The 20052-nt window shown below is 45.5% G+C and overlaps 3 protein-coding genes across 5 annotated transcripts in view; 1 reads left to right on the forward strand and 2 right to left on the reverse strand.

Moving 5' to 3' along the window:
* Positions 1-8777, reverse strand: part of LOC129821825 (mitogen-activated protein kinase kinase kinase 10-like) — a 37516-nt gene extending 28739 nt beyond the window's left edge. Inside the window, exon 1 of the mRNA XM_055879506.1 lies at positions 5633-8777. Within this exon, the coding sequence (XP_055735481.1) occupies positions 5633-6623 (991 nt within the window). The 5' untranslated portion in view covers positions 6624-8777. The remainder of the gene's footprint in view (positions 1-5632) is intronic.
* Positions 8778-9225: 448 nt separating this feature from the next.
* Positions 9226-16320, reverse strand: LOC129821828 (WD repeat-containing protein 87-like). The gene is made up of 6 exons (XM_055879508.1): positions 16029-16320; positions 12809-15594; positions 11842-12685; positions 11586-11704; positions 11388-11435; positions 9226-10146 (listed from the first exon to the last, which is right to left on the reverse strand). The coding sequence occupies exons 2-6, from the start codon at positions 14358-14360 to the stop codon at positions 9341-9343; spliced, it is 3369 nt and encodes a 1122-aa protein (XP_055735483.1). The 5' UTR covers positions 14361-15594; positions 16029-16320; the 3' UTR covers positions 9226-9340.
* Positions 16321-16680: 360 nt separating this feature from the next.
* Positions 16681-20052, forward strand: part of LOC129821829 (signal-induced proliferation-associated 1-like protein 3) — an 85723-nt gene continuing 82351 nt past the window's right edge. For all 3 annotated transcript variants that reach the window (XM_055879510.1, XM_055879512.1, XM_055879511.1), the window contains exon 1: positions 16681-16852. The gene's annotated coding sequence lies outside the window, so the exon portion shown is untranslated. The remainder of the gene's footprint in view (positions 16853-20052) is intronic.

Genomic DNA, 20052 nt, shown 5'->3' on the forward strand with positions numbered 1-20052 from the left:
CAAGATTGTCTGGTCCGATGAAAACAAGATTGACCTCTTTAGCCTGAACGCCAAACATCACGTCTGGAGGAAACCAGGCACCGCTCATCACCTGGCCAATACCATCCCTACGGTGAAGCATGGTGGTGGCAGCATCATGCTGTGGGGATGTTTTTCAGTGGCAGGGACTGGGAGACTAGTCAGGATTGAGGGAAAGATGAACAAAGGAAAGTATAGAGAGATCCTTAATGAAAACCTTCTTCAGAGCGCTCAGGACCTCAGACTGGGGCGAAGGTTAACCTTCCAACATGACAACGACCCTAATCACACAGCCAAGACAACACAGGAGTGGCTTCGGGACACGTCTCTGAATGTCCTTGAGTGGCCCAGCCAGAGCCCGGACTTGAACCTGATCGAACATCTCTGGAGAGACCTGAAAATAGCTGTGCAGTGACGCTACCCATCCAAGGATCTAGAGGATCTACAGAGAAGAATGGGAGAAACTCCCCAAATACAGGTGTGCCAAGCTTGTAGCATCATACCCAAGAAGGCTGTAATCGCTGCCAAAGGTGCTTCAACAAAGCACTGAGTGTCTGAATACTTATGTAAATGTAATATTTCCATTTTTGCTTTGTCCTTACGGGATCAATTTTAGAAGGAGGCTGTAACAATAACAAAATGTGTAAAAAGTGAACGGGTCTGAATAATTTCCAAATACACTGCATATGCAATTGCGTACACACACGCACGCATGTAACACATGCACATACAAAGACATGCATGCACAAACACACTACTCTCAGTGATAAATTCAAGGAGGGGAGGATGCATTTTCGAAACCATTCAAACAGGGCCCTTGATTGATTGATTCATTGATTGAATCCGTTGCCGTAGTGCTGGCCAGTATTTTCCTACTGCTGCCATGAAGAGGAATCAAGTCAGTCTGTGATGGCTCTTCTAGCAGCAACATCCCTCTTTCTGAGTGTGGGAAAGAAGCCAGACAGACAGGCTACTCAGAACGCTAATCCTTTTCTAAACAGATACACCATTTAAATTCTTTTCAATGGCATGCTATGCACTAATCCGATAAATAGCAATTATGGAACGTGTATTCATATCATAATTGAAGGATACCTATATGTAAGATGATGATACTCAATATTTCAGTCCAACTCGCACCATCTAACCGAATAATATCCAAGTTACTAGTTCCTGTAATTAATGCTGAATTATCCAGTGGAGGGAAAAAATATATTACAGACTAGACAGGCCAGCGTGCAGACACAAGGCCCCACTATTCAGGTGACTGTTAACTTGCTTTCCATTTGAAGTGACAGCACTCAAAACAGCAGCAGGTAACGTCAACCCCCCCACCCCCATCTTTATGAAGCCTATATGCAGTATAATAGCCTATTTTTCAGTATCTTAATGCTCTAATAGCTGTCACAGAAACTCCCAACCAAGGCTACAAATGTGGTTTTTAATGGTATTTTCTTGGTTCCATTCCTTCATATAGACTCATCCATAAAAGGACTTGATAGGTGAATCGTCAGAGATGGATATCAATCCAGTCCTTTCACCTGTCAGTGGTCATCTAGGAAACTGATTCATGCGACAGTAAGACCATTGGGACAGAGTCATGTAGGCTATATAACATATCTACCTCTGCAGTATAGAGGGGTCTATCTGACTGTCCATAGAACTAGAATCTATAGAAAGGGCTCGGAACCTTTAACCTCTAACTCTAAGTTTACATACACCTTAGCCAAATACATTTCAACTCAGTTTTTCACAATTCCTGAAATGTATTCCAAGTTAAAATTCCCTGTCTTAGGCCAGTTAGGATCACCACTTTATTTTAAGAATGTGAAATGTCAGAATAATACTAGAGAATGATTTATTTCAGCTTTTATTTATTTCATCAAATTCCCAGTGGGTCAGAAGTTCACATACACTCAATTAGTATTTGTTAGCATTGCCTTTAAATTGTTTAACATGGGTCAAAAGTTTTGGGTAGCCTTCCACAAGCTTCCCACAATAAGTTGGGTGACTTTTGGTCCATTCCTCTTGACAGAGCTGGTGTAACTGTAAGCCTCCTTGTAAGCCTCCTTGCTCGCACACACTTTTTCAGTTCTGCCCACAACTTTTCTATGGGATTGAGGTCAGGGCTTTGTGATGTCCACTCCAATACCTTAACTTTGTTGTCCTTAAGTCATTTTGCCACAACTTTGGAAGTATGCTTGGGGTCATTGTCCATTTGGAAGACCCATTTGCAACCAAGCTTCAACTTCATGACTGATGTCATGAGATGTTGCTTCAATATATCCACATAATTTTCCTCCCTCATGATGCCATCTATTTTGTGAAGTGCACCAGTCCCTCCTGCAGCAAAGCACCCACACAACATGATGCTGCCACACCCGTGCTTCACGGTTGGAATGGTGTTCTTCGGCTTGCAAGCCTCCCCCTTTTTCCTCCAAACATATCGATGGTCATTATGGCCAAACAGTTCTATTTTTGTTTCATCAGACCAGAGGACATTTCTCCAAAAAGTACGATCTTTGTCCTCATGTGCAGTTGCAAACCGTAATCTGGCTTTTTTATGGCGGTTTTGGAGCAGTGGGTTCTTCCTTGCTGAGCGGTCTTTCAGGTTATGTCGATATAGGACTTGTTTAACTGTGGATATAGATACTTTTGTACCTGTTTCCTCCAGCATCCTTTGCTGTTGTTCTGGGATTGATTTGCACTTTTCGCAACAAAGTACGTTCATCTCTAGGAGACAGAACGCGTCTCCTTCCTAAGCGGTATGACGGCTGCGTGGTCCCATGGTGTTTATACTCGCGTACTATTGTTTGTACAGATGTACGTGGTACCTTCAGGCGTTTGGAAATTGCTCCCAAGGATGAACCAGACATGTGGAGGTCTACAATTTTTTTCTGAGGTCTTGACTGATTTCTTTTGATTTTCCCATGATGTCAAGCAAAGAGGCACTTCATAAAAAGGTAGGCCTTGAAATACATCCACAGGTACACCTCCAATTGACTCAAATGATTTTAATTAGCCTATCAGAAGCTTCTAAAGCCATGACATCATTTTCTGGAATTTTCCAAGCTGTTTTAAGGCACAGTCAACTTAGTGTATGTAAACTTCTGACCCACTGGAATTGTGATACAGTGACTTATAAGTGAAATAATCTGTCTGTAAACAATTGTTGGAAAAATTACTTGTGTCATGCACAAAGTAGATGTCCTAACCGACTTGCCAAAACTATAGTTTGTTCACAAGAAATTTGTGGAGTGATTGAAAATTGAGTTTTAATGAATCCAACCTAAGTGTATGTAAACCTCCGACTTCAACTGTAGATTCTGTTTCTATGTGTGTTACAGTAGACAGGTGATCAGTGGTAAAGTGTTTTGATACCTTATGCTGAGTCATGTCCATATAATTTACAACTCAGTGCAGTGGCTGCAGACACGTTAGCCATCACGGGGTAGAGTTTTCAAGACCTCTTTCTGAACACCACTTATCTAGGGCAGTTTGGATTTCAACTTGATCAAATCACCTGATCAATAAGGTTTTTAATTGAATGGCTATCAACTAGGGCCATGTTTTTGAGAAATGTGTTGTTAATGACGTGATGGTTCACATGACCATATTCTTAGGGCTTCTCTGAGTCAGCCTACTATATGTGCTTTTAAAACTGTTATAACCATTATATTCAGATTTATTTCGTTTTTGCTGCTAAATAATATGGCCCAAGGAGGATTGGGCACCACTGAGAGAGTGGGCTGATTCTGGATCGGTGTGACAGGTACGGCTAAATGGAACAAGGGACAGAGACCTGCCAACCCACAAACACCGCTGTCACATCACTCTAAGGAGGTCACCGTAATCAGATTATCCCGGGTAAACAGTCAGGCTCACTACTCTAGCCTCAGCCTGGCAAACAACAACACAGAGAGAAAGGCAGAAACACACACACACACACTACAAATTCGGTGAGTGTGTAGAGGAGAGGTTGGCAGGCCAGCAAAGGTGGTGGAGAAGAAACAGAGAAGCTGTGGGGCCTAAAGCTTCTCCGTAACCGCAGTGATGCCAAACAGGCGGCGGTTTGAAGAGGATATCTGAGACCTGTACACTTGGACAATGAGCTGAGGTGTAACCCTAAACTAAGAAGAACCGCTGTTTATCCCCCTTGCTCTCTATCCCTCTCCTTCTACCTCCCCAATCTCTCTCACTTATTTCTCTATCTTTCTTCTCCCTCTCTGTCCCTCTCTTTCCTCCCTCATCTTTGTAACCTTTCCTTTCTTCCCCATCTCTTTTGCTTCCTTCTCTCTCTTTCTTTGCTTTCTCCTCTCGCTTCATCTCTCTCTCCCACCCTCCGGGCTTCAATATAAACAATCATCTTTAAGTCATCGGCTGATCACATGCCTGAATACTTTGTTTGTTTTCAATGGGACGTTTTCAATGGGACGTTTTCAATTGTTTTCAGTGGGACGCGTCATCCATAGAGGAAGGAGACAGCTTGACAGATTGAGACACTCCTTTGAAATCATCTTTTCACACTGAGGAATTATAAGTGAAGGAATTGACATTTGTGCAGAGAGGCTGACAGCTGGATGACTCAACACAGCCCAGTGTCGTGAAGGAAGTTCTGCGCGGTTCAAGGCTTCAACGTCCAATCTGATCCCTATCGTTACAGTTACTGAGGGAGAGGTGGCTTTTTATATGGCGGCTCTCGCTACATCACAGCTTCGCAAACCAGAGAGCGATTAGGAACATTTTGTAAGATCTGTGAGCAGGGTGTCTTTAAGCTACAGATACTCCAGATCGCTCTGTCTCTCGCCATCAAAAAGCCCTGTACTCAGCATCCTGTACCCTCAACTCGTATCTCTACACCCCATCCCCCATACTCACGTCCCACACAGACAGACACACGCACACACACACCGTGTGTATACCCCCCCCCCCCCCCGATACACCAACATCTGCAACTGCGTCTTTAAACAGCAAGTAGCACAAAGGACCAAAAATAGCTTGGCGAGCTGCAGAGCAGAACTGCTCTCCTTGAGGAGGGATGGTAGAAAGAGGAGGGTGAGAGGAGAGGATCGGAGGAGGAGGGGAGAAATGACAAGGGAAAGATGGCAGAGAGAGCCAGCTCTCCAGGGCTGATCTTACCCTGTCATTCTCAACTCAACTGTCTGTGTGTCAAACAGAAAACCTCTATTTCATTTCATCCACACAACACTTAAATGAACCCATCAACACATGGGTTAACAGTACGTACACTACTGTACATTCTGTACATGCCCACTCATCCATCCTCTGTTAAATGGATTTCGTATACTATACTGCCCTTAACTGGAAACTGGGACTAAAACAGGCATGAATAGAGTCCGTCTACGACCTATATGGCAATCAAATGTGTATGCATGGCTGATTAAACATGCAAATAAACCAAAGGAAAGAATGAACGTATTCCCATTCTGAGTGTGATTTGCCCCCAAATGTCACATAAAAACATATAAAATATATTTTACATGAAATAGGAAAGGACTCATTTGAAGCGAAAGGGTCAGAAATGAAATCTTTGAGATGGCAGCAGACACACTGTGGTATGAGTGGAGTGGGAGACGAGTGTTGGCATACTCACTGTTGCTAGACTTGAGGTCTCTGTGTATAACCGGTACAAAGGTCTGATTGTGCAGGTAGTCCATCCCCGTGGCGATCTGCACGGCCCAGTTCACCAGCACCCTGGGGGGTACCTTCTTCCCAGCTAGGGCTCTGTTCAGGGCCCCCCCGCGGGCGTACTCCATCACCAGGCAGAGGTTGGGCTCTCGCAGGCACACCCCTATCAGGTTGATGATGTTGGGGTGTCTGAGCATCCAGAAAAGCCTAGCCTCTTGTCGTACGCTTTCAGCTGTGGCGCTAATGTCCTCGTCAGGGTCCTGCCTGGCAGCTTTAACTGCCACCTCCTCCCCTTGCCACATCCCTCTATACACCTTCCCAAACCCCCCTGCCCCAATCACCTCCTCCAGCACCAGCTCCGTGAAGTCGATCTCCAGGGGGCACCCCTCAGGCACCCCACCCGCCACCAGCCCTCCTGGGGCTAGCTGCTGGTAGCTGCCGGCGTCCCTCCGAGTAACGTAGTTGCATGGGAAGATGCCCACCTTGTCCTGGATCTTGCCCGTCCACCAGCCCTCATCCCCGGACACTTTGGAGTCCTTGGAGAGGACCTCAAGGAGGTCCCCGCGCCGCAGGGTCAGCTCCTCGTCTGCCGTGGCCTCGTAGTCAAACACGGCCATCCAGTAGGGGTTGGAGGTGGTAGAGCTGCCAGGGTGGGAGTCTGGAGAACCAGAGGAGGAGTTCCAGCTGCTGCCATTCTCAGCCTGGACAGCTGTAGCAGAACACACCGGGGGAGCAGGGGTCATATGTGGGGGCATGGAGGAAAGAGGGGGGCCATAAGGGGGGCCAAGGGGACCAACGAGCATGAGGCCAGGGGGAGGAGGGTCGCAGCAGCCCCCACAGCTGGTGCAGGGCAGGGGGGCTGCTGTGCTGCTCGCTCTGGCATATGGGTCCATGGCTGCTCGGCTGCTGGTCAGCGCTGTGGGCCTGCCCTCTGTCAACTCACGCACAAAATCCATGCAGGGCCCATCAGCTGAATCCAGGCCTCCTTAACCAGAGGAGAGACAGATCAGTGGGCAGGCAGGCCAAAGCTCCACTGTCCCATCACGGCCCCCTTTTACTGGGGTAGTTCCAGTTCCTGTCACCAATCATGTGTGTGTAGCAGTCTGTATTACCATGTATAATGCAGTGTGTATTTAACATGTATCTCTACAACAGGTTCTCTCTGGAGTGTGTTTCTAAAGGGGGAAAAAAGCAATCAGGGCAGAACCATGGCCATCTCTGAGAGAGGCTACTGTTTATTATTCAATGGTATGGGCTAGAAAGCTACCAGAGAGTCAAGGCTGGCCTGGGAAAATCCCAAAGTAGACCCTCTTCAGTACTGTGAGATCAGGTCCTTGTGGATGGTATAGCTTTGCGCTGCTCAGGAGAGCATGGTCAGGATCTGAACACGGGTCTCTGTAACATCCCACACTGCTTTTACAACTAGGGTATCTCTGAGCATCTATTGCTATTTCATATTAGACTACTGATTGTATTTACTGTCTCCCTCTCAAGATTCAGCAAGCGCCGGGTGGTCTGAGTGGTCCACAAAAGTTGAGTTTATTATGGCGTCTTACCCTTTTTAGTTCCTTACATTTTTGCCCTAATGAGTAATAAGACATAGCCAACGCTGCACTTCATGCCGCCTCATTGAGAACAGATCCTGACTCAGCGATTTAAAGAGGCTAGCTCCTCTCCTTCAAGATTATAAGAGGTCAAAGACAGCGAGGAAGCTACACGACAACTGAAGGAGATCGCACATCTAAATAGGCTATTTGTAGATCAATTGCACCACATGTAACAAAACATTCTGATTCTAAATAGTGTCATCTGTATAGTTTAACATCCTCTGAGCAAGGATCGTTGTTATTTCCAAACAAGCACAGAGCAGAAGAATATATCGCTTGTCTGACATCTCGTTATTACATGGTCATTGGCTTTTTGAAAGCGATGAATTACAGCAATTTGTCTTGACCTCGTATTTTGTTGAAATATCGATTGAAAAATGTCCCTACTTTGATGCTGCCTCTTCTTGATCATGTAGGCCTACACCGATACACGTATAAGCCAGTTTAATGTCCTTAAATAGCATTCTCGTCCATTTTTAGATGGGGAATTACGGCGGACAGCAGTCAGGCAAAGACAATTGAGTGCCTGTACGTTTCGCATCTTTGTAGTCAGCGCACATCAATGATTGATCGTTTGTCTTGTTACATTGTCCGGCCTAAGTTGTGCGCACGGTAATGTTTCAATAAACGCGATACAGTGAGTCTACACGAACGCGCGAGTCCAGAGACACGGGTACAGCACGGTCTGTTTTTGCCATTATTATCTAACCTTTATTTTGTAGGCTACAAGACGATTCTCATTCAAAACATATAATACATGTGTAATCATAAGCAATAGCCTTGTCTACTTATATGGATACGATGTTGCACATTTCAGTTATTTGTGATCTAAGATCCCGCACCTGCTGGCTCTACGGAATATATTTCAGTGCTTTTCGACACCTTCACACGCTAGGTTTGAGAACGAAATAGCCTACCATAACAATAAATGGTGGGTTTTGTGAAGGCATCACGCTGTAATTCCAATTGCAAATAGTTGTGTATCTCTGATCCGAGTTGACGTGATTCAAATAAGGCGATTAATCCTCTACAGTAACGTGTTTTCTTTGGCTATGATAGACCATCTTCGAGGCATTAATAATAATTATAATAATTATAATAATGTAACAGGCCTAGTAAAAGCCTAATCCTCCCTTTTAGTGCAAAATATAATTAGAATCCAGTCTTTATGTGTATATTGCATCTTGTCTTCTGGTTCAAATAAACCAAATATTAAATATTCAAATATTTACGGGAAAAAAGCCTGGACACCGTGCATCACAACATCCATTGACATTGTCGTATGGGCGTGGGATCGCATCCAAATATCCACCATCAGATTCCATAATCCAATTCCACAAAATGAATAGTCTTGGAGTCCTTACTCATCTGGGTCAGTCGGGTGGCCAGTTGTCCTTCACAATCAAATCGCTTTTTTCTCCAAAAGACGTGCCATTTCTAGACGCAGCTGTCAGTATCTAGGCTGACTTTGTATCCAAATACACCGGCTGGACTGGGTGGAATACGCCGTTGTATTCTGGGTAATGTAGTTTCTTGAGTAGCCTACGTCCACATATCCCTTAATATGTCATAGTTTGGACATAGCTTGGATGAACAAATTAACTTTTGCTTCAATTTGATTATGACAAAATAGGGTTTTAAAATATTCTATCTATCTGTTAGACTTTTTAAACATTTTTATTTTTATGGGTAGCCTTTAAAGTCAATGCATTGCTGTACATTAAGCAGCCTATATTGGTCATTGTCAAGTAGCCTAGGTCATTAGGCTGATGCTTTGTGGATCCGTTGAATGAAATATTTTTTTAATGGTGTGTGTATAAAATTGTGTAGTCTGTGTTTGTCATGTGCACATGTGTTTGTGTGAGAGAGTATGCACGTGTGTGTCTCCAATTATCACACAACATACTCTCTAGGAAAGTATACAGATATATTTTATTGCAACTTACAACAACAAGCTTAATGCATTACAATTCCATCACAATTTGAGGGATGTTTATCAAGCAGATATCTGGAGACAATACAATACTGCCTAAATGAAACCTTAGCCCCACACTGCCCCCTGGTGGTTAGGATGGATGACACCTAGGCATTATCGGGGGCAGCTTCACTTTCTGCATCTTCCCTCTCCGTGGCTCCATTGGCTCCCTCACCCAGTCCACCTCCAGCCTCCCATACATGCTTTCTCCAGAGGGGTCCATGGTGTGGCTGTTGAGCTGCCAGGGCAGGGCCAGCTCATGGTGGAACTGGGAGGGGGGCCTCTCAAACGACGACTCCCTTAAATGGATCTTCCGCACCACCCTCTGGCCCAGGGACACTTGGCTGGCCTTCCTGGTCTGAAAAGGGAACAGGGTGCAGGAGTTGCGCTGGGCAGCCCCTGGGACATCCAGAGGGCCAAGAGTGGTCAGTCTGGCCCTTGGGGAGCGGAAGCCATATTGGGATACAAGCTTGTACAGGCTTTCCCTCCAGTTGGGGTCTCCCTTACCCTTGACGGGCTTCAGCCTGAAGTGTTGTGGGCTGTCTGGAAGTTGCACCAGACTAGCCTCCTTGCTCACCCCCATGGAGCTCACCCCAGAGTCACTGGGGGCCTTGGTGGTGGGGAGCTGGCTGCACAACTGCTTATGGGGCTTGGATGTCTTGTAGAGTTCTATGATGGTGGGGTCATATACCTGCACGTGCCTTTCCTCCGGGATCTCCACAATGCTGTGCCACTTGGCTGTGGACAGAGAGAATTTGCGGAATTTCTTTGGTGAGCGGTGGGGGCGCATGAAGTCGTCCCCTGGTGGGCTGAGTCCCGGCTCCTCTTTCAGGGTAGAAGATTCATGGTTCCACCCAAGGGACCTAATGAGAGGGAGGTCAGGAGTCCGCATGTGATCTGTTTACAGAGAGTGAGAGACAGAAATAGACAGTAAAATATAAAAAAGAGAGGAGAGTGAAAGGAAAGGGAGAAATAGGGGAGAGACTGATAATGAGTAAGCTAAAAAATAATATATTAAATAATATACAACAATAAACTATTATTTAATGAATTATGTCTTGCCGCACCATCACCCATGAACCATCACATCGAAAGACTTCCAAGATTTCTCTCCGTGAAACACCACGATTACTAATTAGGGCAGAAAATCAGCATTTGCCTCCCCCTGATTAAAATCAAAAGTTTTCCATCGGCAGACGCTGCCAGTTTAATAAGCACCAGCAGTACTGCCCTGGAGAGCAGAGGCCTGATTAGGTACTGAGCGATGAGAGTGGTAGCTAAGCGCCCCGGGTACAAGAAGAGAAGGACCAATGATGCTTGGGAACCAGTCAGTCACTACTTTGAAAGGGACTGCTCATTCGCTAGTAATATACATAGCAAAAAGACCCAAAACAGACTGGCATCAATGCCAGGTTGTTTTTACAGATTGGCATTCACAATATCAAGTATATCCAATGATCACATAATGTCAACACGTGATGTATTCACTTTCATAACATATTGAGGAATGTCACGCCCTGACCATAGTTTGCTTTGTATGTTTTATGTTTTGGTTGGTTAGGGTGTGATCTGTGTGGGCATTCTATGTTGTATGTCTGGTTTGTATATTTCTATGTGTTTGGCCTGATATGGTTCTCAATCAGAGACAGGTGTTTTGCGTTGTCTCTGATTGGGAACCATATTTAGGTAGGCTGTTTTGTATTGTGGGTTGTGGGTTATTGTCTATGTTATGTTGCATGTTAGCACATTGTTTATATAGCGGTCACGGTCGTCTTATTCGTTTTGTTTTGTAAGTTTGTTTAAGTGTTCTTCATTAAAGATAGAAGAATGTATTCAAACCACGCTGCGCTTTGGTCCGCTTCTTACGACGATCGCGACAAGGAAAAAGTTTGAAAATAATATTATATGTTAGTAATGTAAGTGCCTTAATGTAATGTAAGTGCCTTAATGTGTTTGGACCCCAGGAAGGAGAGCTTATGGGGATCCCTATATATTTTGTAACTGTACTAAGCCATCATGTAAAATGATGAACATTGCCATTGTGCACTGGAAGCAACATGTTGACAATCATATATGCAATTAAACAAATGTACTGGTCATGACAGTCATATTGGGCCTTATAGATCCACAAATTGTACCTTGCTCTGAGCTTGGTACGTTGTCCTTTGCAGTGCACTCCAAGGGACCTGAGAAGAGAGAGGAGAAGAGGGGGGTGGGGGGTTTAATTCAAATTGCATGTCAAATACATTTCCTGTATTGAATTGAATTGAAAGAGAGTATAATCCAAATGTTTAGTTTCAAAATGACACTACTATGGGAAACAAAGCAAACCGTACTGGAGTCCCTGTGTACATATGGCCTGGACAGCCTTCCGCCGACGGGTTTGGCGGGAGCATCTGTAGATTTTTTGGGCTCCAGATCATCAGACAGTTTTCTTTCTAGATGTTTATAGAGCCTGTGGTTGTGAGGGGAAATGAATAAACATATAATAAACACAAATCATACCTGCTAACAATAGTGGTTGATTTGTGACAGTTTTTTTTAATGGAAATGTCAACCACCCACAGTTCCTTTGATTTGAGCACTACTCACATCTTGGGTACGTCTTCATTGGCCTGCATTCTATTCAGCAGGCTGGTCTTGTTGTCAATGCCGTAGACCCGGCTCAGGATGTTCTTGGCCATCTCCCGCAGTTCCATCGCTGGGTCTAGGAGAACCTCCGCCAGCAAGTACAGGTGTTTGTCCTGGAAGTGATCTAGCTGATCTAAGTTCTTCATGGCCTCCAGGCGTTTCCAGTGGGGGTTCCCCTTCTGGATATGTTTTAGGAGGCAGAAGGTGAGGTTATTTATGATCTCCGGAGGGATGTCGTAGGTCTGGAACATGCTGAGCAGGGCTTCTGTGCAGTTCTCATAGACATCACTGTCCATACCCTCCATGGTCAACATCAGGGATTTCATGACTTCCACCAAATCCACATCAGGTCTGGAGACCAGCCATATGCTCTCGGCGATATGCTTCAGAAGCTCATTTTTGTCATCTTCGGGTGGGGATTCATACTCGGTTGGGGTGTCAAACAGCTTAGGCATGGGGATTGGTTTGTTGAGTCTTGCTTCTTTGGCCTTAGCGAGGATGACGGTGACTACTGGTGAGTGCTCTGGTTCATCCTCTGACTGTGACAATGGTCTGCAAAGGGCTTTGGCCTCCTTTGGCAAAACTGCCTTGGGTGGCTCCTGCTTCAGATTCCAGTTACGCAGCACTGAGTTGGGGAGGAAGCCGTCTGGAGCCACGGGCCAGTCCAGAAGAAGTGTGTCTGGGGGGAGAGGCTCGAATGGTGTTTGAGACTTGTCCCAGTCTCCTGACCCTTCCATTGGCTCGTCCTCCAGATTCAATTCTTCCTCCAAAGTTTTAACCAATCGGAGAGCACAAGACCAGGAACCTGTGAGAAAGGAAATTATTTATAACATGTAAACTTGACTATTTTATAAAACATGTAATTACACCCTAATACTTTAAGTGTGGTCACTTTGCTTAACATAACAAGTGAGGCTGATCCACTCACCTGGTTTATCCCTTTTTACAATTGGTGGAGTTGGTGCCCGAATCATCAGCGAGTTCTTCTTCCTGTCCCTGTTCAGCACGTCCAGTACATTCTTACATCCTGCGCTTTCTGGCCTCACAACATCAAGTACCGCTGGGGTCTCATTCAACTCTGGCGTGGCCTGCCCAGGCTTCAGGAACATCCGTGGCACCAAATACATATCATAGCAGCCCTGGGAGCGAGGTAGAAACGGGATGGGATCCTCTAGGATGTCATCCGCGGGGGCCAGGTCCAGTACCTGTTGCAGCAGCCTGGCAGGCAGGTAGCGCAGGCCGAAGATGATGCAGATGGTGCCTCCAAAGCAGGCCAGAAGGTCCCCGCGGGTGTTAGCGAAGCACAACTGACTAACCGGCCTACCCAGGCGTATCTCGGCCAACTGCACACCCCGAGTCTCCCACACTTCCAAAGTGCCCCCAGGTCCCGACACCACCACCAACCCCAGAGCAGCGCAGTAATCCAGGCAAGAGATGGAGGTCGGGGGGTTCCTCTCCATCCACAAACACCCTCCACTAGGCAAGGAGAAGAAGAGAAGACTATAGTTGGGGGAAACAGCAAATACCTGACCAGAGAGGAGTCGGGAGAGAACCAGGTCAGAGGAGCAACTCACCCTGGACAGAGGTGCGACCTCCACATGGATTTCCCCCATCTCTACCTCCCATATGCTGAACTGCTTGTCTGAGCCATAGCAGCAGAGCTGGGGCCTGGGCCCGGCCAGGCTGCTCATCTGTAAGATAGCACCATCATGGGCCTTCCTGGCGGGGAAGCCCAGTCGGTGGGGGGAGAGCAACTGGAGCTTCCCGTTGCGGTGGCCACTGAACACCAGGCAGGGTAGGGGGCTGACCCCGGCCCACTCCGCCCCACCCACCATCACCGCCTCCAGGCACATCACGCTGTCATCCAAGTCCTGGTCCCTGGAGGTCCAGATGATCCGCTTAGCTGTGCAAGGGCACAAAGCCATGTCTAGCACCAGGACCTCTGGACTACCACTGGCCACAAACAACTCCTTCCGACCAGGGTTGTAGGCAAACCCCAGGGCCTGGTCCAGGAGGAGGTAGGGCCAGGAGAGAAGTAGCAACTCCCCGCTGGCGGGAGAGATCAGTCTGGCGATACTATCCTGCGACACAGCCAGGAGCTGTGCCTGTCCCTGACTGCTCTCGACCCGCCTCAGGAGCTGCATCCCACAGCCTGGGTCATTAAACAGCCTGTACAGGTTCTGGAGCCTCCAGATGGAGATTGACGAAGGGGAGTGGCACAGGATGCGGTGCTCTCCCAGCGGCCACAGGTTGCGTACCCCCCCAGGGTCATCCAGGAAGAGCTTGAGGAGGAGGTCCCCACTACAGCTCCACTCCTTCACCCAGCCATCCGGGGAGGAGGTGAGCAGCGTGTGGGTGCTGGGCCTCATGAGAACCGTGGACACGGAGCGGGCGTGGGCCCTGAACTCCTGCAGCAGGCTCCTAGTATCCCAGCTCCACACCTGAAGGGAGAGGAGATTAATGACACACAATCCAAGCATCTCAGTTTATTTCAGAACGTTTACTCTTTAGGAACATACAGTACGGAATCCATTCTGCATACAACATTGTTGACATTTTTTTTAGCTCCTCTTTATTCTCTTCCCTTCATACCTGTACAAATCCAATCATGTCGCCCGTATAGAGGTACCTCTGCACCCAGTCAGGCGACACACAGCGCAGAGTACCCTGACCGTGTCCCCTGAGAGCCCTGTACTCTTTCTTCCCCACAAAGTCAAAGCTCTTGATGCCGCGGTTGCAGAGCGCGTAAAGCGTGGACGCTCGTCTCTCCGTCACCAGGCCACTAATGGTAGTGTCCCTCGTCAAGGAAGTGCAGTGCCAGTCCAGCACCTTGATTATCCCCAGGTGGGTCTGCGCAGAGGTCAGATGTCAGGGAAAACAATATGGTCGCTACTTATCAGTCCAACCAAGGTGCGGGAATTGAGTAAAAAACAGGATGTGTCAGAGAAGTTGAAGAGAAAATGCTTTTCGTATTAAACAAGAAGGCTGTAGTGCTTCCATCAAGGATGTTGGAACATCCCACCCACCTGCAGATTAGTCCAGAAGCCCCAGAAGGTGATGATGCCCATGCTGCCAGTCAGCAGCTCCTCAGTCTCCTTGCAGTAGTGCATACAGAGCACAGAGCCCAGGCAATTGGCCCGGTACAGGACCGCCATGCCCTGCGTTGGGTCAGAGAACACGCGCATACCGAGGTCATCGCAGGCCCCAACGAAGACCCGCTGGCTGGGCACAGAGACCAGGTGCTCCACCCGGTAGCCCCTGTCCAGGGGCAGGCTCAGGTTGTGCTTTAGATCCCCTCGCAGGTTCTCTGTCCACACCTCCATCTGACAGAGGGAGGTAAGGGTTCATGGATTTGCAGTTTTGAGGTTTTTGCTAATTCTATTTGAGCATCATGCAATGGCATACCACCCTGGAACGAATTGGCCTGGCCTAACAGGATGCATAACATGTATAGCATTACTTTTTATTATACACAGTATTATCTTTTCATTCACATCTGTAAATCCCCATTTAATGCCCCATTTTCACCCGATGTGAGGTCATGGTGTGTCCCCATTGGAAGCCCACCACCACAGTGCCACTGAGGCTTGAGTTGGTGGTGAGGCACTGTAAGTAGTTTTGTGCACACGAGTATCGGAACTGCATTGTGGGAGTGGCATCCAGACACAAGGCTGTCTCTTCCTCCACCTCATCTTCATCAGGACCACTCACTTCCTATAAATATGAACGGGAAATTGTCAAGTTCTTGTAAGGACGATGATTATGATGATGATAATGAGATCATGATCATAAATTCGATTTGAATTAAGATGATGAAGAAGAATGGGAGTTCGAATTCGTTTCCTATGGAATAGTAAAATAATGAATATGACGTCAGAACTATTCAGGTATGATAAACGACAAAATGTCAAAGCATTTTACTTAACTAGGCAAGATCAGTTAAGAACACAGTCTCATTTACAATGACCACCTACACCGGCCAAACCAGGACGACGCTGGGCCTACGGGACTCCCAATGTGATTCCCAATCACGGCCCGGTTGTGACACAGCCTAGAATTGAATCAGTGTGTCTATAGTGACGCCTCAAGCGCTGAGATGCTGTGCCTTAGACAGCGGTGCCACTCGGGACCACAAAGTTATACCATACCTTTATAGTTTGTTTCAGCTGCGGAAGAAAATATTTCCATTCCGGAACTATCCTTCTCATTGACGTCATGTTGCACCTTATCCCCTTTTCACTTAGACTACATTATTTTCTTTCCTTGAAAAACTGGCCTTATATTTATTCTAGCACGACTTTGATGACGTAGCAATAATGTAATGCAGTTTAGTAGTAAAACGAGACCTTTGCGTCATAGTGGCACGCAGCATGTAAGGCGCAGATGGGATTTATATTTTCATTAACGTCCAAAAGAAAATGATCAAACACTGTATGCACAGTTTTGTATTGACGTGTAAAAATGCTTTGATTACGATTCACTACCACAAGGTTGCGCTATTTACTAATAACTTAGCTCCAACTCTATGACCACAACCCAAAACAGGCAATTAACGTGGTGCAAAATAATTTACAGGCACTATGTAAGCAAGCAACTTTTATATTACAAAAATGTAACTGTGTATTTCGGAATAGCGCTGTTGTTTTTTCGAGACATTAGTGCAACAGATTTTTGCAATGGCCATACTAACAATTCTATCTATATTCAATGCAATGACTGTTTGGTTGTAGAACATTGCCCTTCATAAATTACTATCCGTACTACAACAAGCATGCTCGCACAGGCGCAGTGCGGCGTGAGATCGAGTGCTAGCGCAGCACCGTGGTTTCGGCTGGCTTGTGTGATCCGACTCCGGGAGAGCATTCCTGGCAACGTCGTGAGCGGGGATAGAAACAAGCAGTCCACTATATTGTTCAATCAATATTTCTCCTAGGAGATGGGGATTTCTAAAGGGATATAAGTTCGTCGAACGGTAAGAAACACTCCCTAGTAGTATTTCAAAAGTAGTTTTAGTAATAGTTAGGGTCCTCAACAACATTAAAGTGGCGAGTCAACTAGCTAGCATTAGTCAGTAACGTTACTTGCAACTGGCCGTCGCGAGCTAACTTCACAAGCCTGCTTTGCAGTCAACCGCTTGCATATTACTAGGTTTAAAAAAAATCGTTGTTGCACCTATCTAAACATGTAGTGGCTATACGTCTCACCTAGACGTGTATTCTACAGTTAACTAGTTAAAAACATGGGATATCAATTAGCCTCCGAAATAATGTTTTATTAACTAAAATATGCCCGATCCTTCCTGGTCCGCCGTGTTTCAGTACGCATGCGCGTAGTATTTAGAATACTCCGTGTTTGTAGTTTCTTTTCTACCTGAGTTAATCACACCTGTAAAGGCCACGCGACAATGGTAAAACTACAAGTTCCAGACAATGGCACCATTGTCTCGTTAAGTGAAACACAGCAGCAGTTGGGAATGTAACCAAGTCTGCTAGCTTGAACGAGCTTTGCATTTTGAAAAGTGCTGCAGTATGAAGTTGCTAATGTGAGCTTGTTTTGACTGAATTGCTCATAAAAGGTTTTATGTAAACACACTGCGTTTTCTTTAGGGGATTTGTGTTTGGTAACTACACGTTTTGTGTTGGGCAGCCTACCACCATGTTTTGGTGTTGGATGGTTCATGGGTAAAATGTTACAAACAAGCAAGTTAACTAACTAGGTAACTGAAAATGGGTGATCCTAGTATGGGGTGACTGGCTAGCTATCTAGATAATTGTACTAACTAAGGCCCTCATAAGTGGTCTTACAGAATTCAATCAATCATTTTATATTCAATTATAAACATTTAAACCGTAAAGAAGTGTCTGACAACATTTTTTTGGTCATTGAACATAATGCTAGCTAAGCAGGCCATGCAGACCTGTTTGGACACATTAGTGTCAATGTTGATCAGCTGTCATTGTGACATGTTAAGGTCAGTTGTCTGCCACATGACACCATCTTATCTGCTAGGCATTTGTATGTTATCAATATCCCTGGAATGGAGTTTGTGTGTGATGCTAATCCTCCTGGTTCAAAGTTACCTGCCTTGTTCAAATTTATCTGGTTGGGTGGGTGTGCATGCGTTGCAGTGGGAAAGGGGGGTTAAGAGTATGTGTGTCGTCATATATTAGTCCAAATGCCGCCGGATGCCGCAGGAAATAACACGTCAAATATTAGAATAGACCATTCATCCAGGGGGCAGCATAGATATGACAGCGCATAACCATTTATTTTGGTTGCTTACTCCCTGTAACTATTAGAATGACGATAAGGCCAGAACTGGCGAGAAAAGGTCTAGGCCACTAACTTCCCTGCTTCTGAGAAGAGAGGGTGTTTCAGATCACCTCATTGACTTTACACTCATCACGTCTGTAGTTTCCTCAGGGATAAAAATAGGGTCTTCTTCGCTTAATTTGAAGGAAATGGCATTAGAAAGACTGTGCATACTTGTGAAGTTCTGAATACCACAGTTAATGTTGAATAACCATGACCAGGTGCCTCAGATTACAACTTCAGATCCCCCTCATTCATCTGTCACCGAAAGATAGAAGTGCTTAATTGAAACACTTAGTTTGGATCATTTCCATCAGGGAACTTCTGTCATTGTCTCATGTTTGATCAAAATATTTGACAAATGTTCTTGAATCAAAACCCAAACTAAGAGGCGTCATGTTTGGTGAACAGAGATTCAAAGTCTTGAAACAGTAGGGCAGGCTATTACCTGGTTGATACCGCTTCATGGAATTCTCATGTCATCAGTAGTCTCACCGTTTGGTGACCTGCTGGAGGGTTGATCATGCTTAGGTCATAGGGTAGGCTACTGTTTGGGCCAACTAGTGAAGTTATGCACTGCAGTCAAATGCACCAAGGATTTTACTCCCTAAAATGTGACTTTCATTTACATGTTTTTGGATATTTATTTACATGACTACTTATTGTTGCTAGTTGCTTAATTTTGTACGTTTTTTGTTGTTGCTTTAGCCAGTTTCATAAAGGCTTCACTTAGGGCTCCTGAGTAGCGCAGCAGTCTAAGGCACTGCATCTCAGTGCAAGAGGTGTCACTACAGTCCCTGGTTCGAATCCAGATCATCCGGCTGTGATTGGGAGTCCCAAAGGGCGGAACACAATTGCCCCAGCGTCGTCGGGGTAGGTTGTTATTATAAAGAAGAATTTGTTCTTAACTGACTTGCCTAGTAAAAAAAAAATATATATATATATATATATATACAATGCTGCCTTTATTGCCTTACAAAGTTAACATTTCTATGCTGTGCATCATTAAAATAATTAGTGACTGAAAGCCCCTTTGTAGATAAAAAGCTTGCCTATTTCAAAATAATTTAACAGCAGCATGTTTTGGTTTAACAAAATGTCATGTTAATCCTCCGGTTACTTCGGACACCGTAATAGTGCTTCTCGTTGTAGTTCCATGGGGAACAGTTCTAAATGACCTTGAGGAATATGCCATAGTTTCTTGCTGCTTCTATGAGTAGGCCTACATTATAAACAAAGTACAAAGACTTTACAATACAAAGGGAATTGTATCTGGGCCACCTGAGTTGCATTCTCCTTGTGAACTTTGTGATTCACGCCTCTCATTGATGACTCATCGAACTCTGTGGTTTTTGAAGATAAAGACCCATGATTCAAAGGAACTGGTTCTCAAGGGTACATTCTTACTCAGCTGTTGAGTTAACGAAACAATTTTCATAAAATGACTCAAACATGGACTGAGTATCAGGTGTCTTCAAAAAAAATAACCTGGACTATACAAATCCTATAGATTACTTATTTATTTTTCAGTTTCAGCTCTTCCAACAGCACAGTTTGAGTCCTAACCACCACACTGGCAGTCCTCCCTCTGTTTGTAATTTTAGATTGAGACTGTTTCTTGCCAGGTTTCTCCCTGACCCCTGGGGACTTCCTGGTTAAATAAAGGTTAATAGAAATAAACAGTATAATGCACAGCTCCACATAAGATGTGGCAGACAGACTGATCCATCATGCTCATTAGTGTAGCATCACAGCTCAGAGTGTAGGAAGCAGCCTCAGGCGTTGGACACCGTCAGGTCCTCGTCATGCTGGAGAGCGCATCATACATTTGTGCATTGTTTTCAATTTGAGCACATACCT

Source organism: Salvelinus fontinalis, chromosome 24 (assembly GCF_029448725.1).
Source record: "Salvelinus fontinalis isolate EN_2023a chromosome 24, ASM2944872v1, whole genome shotgun sequence".
Lineage (NCBI taxonomy): Eukaryota > Metazoa > Chordata > Actinopteri > Salmoniformes > Salmonidae > Salvelinus > Salvelinus fontinalis.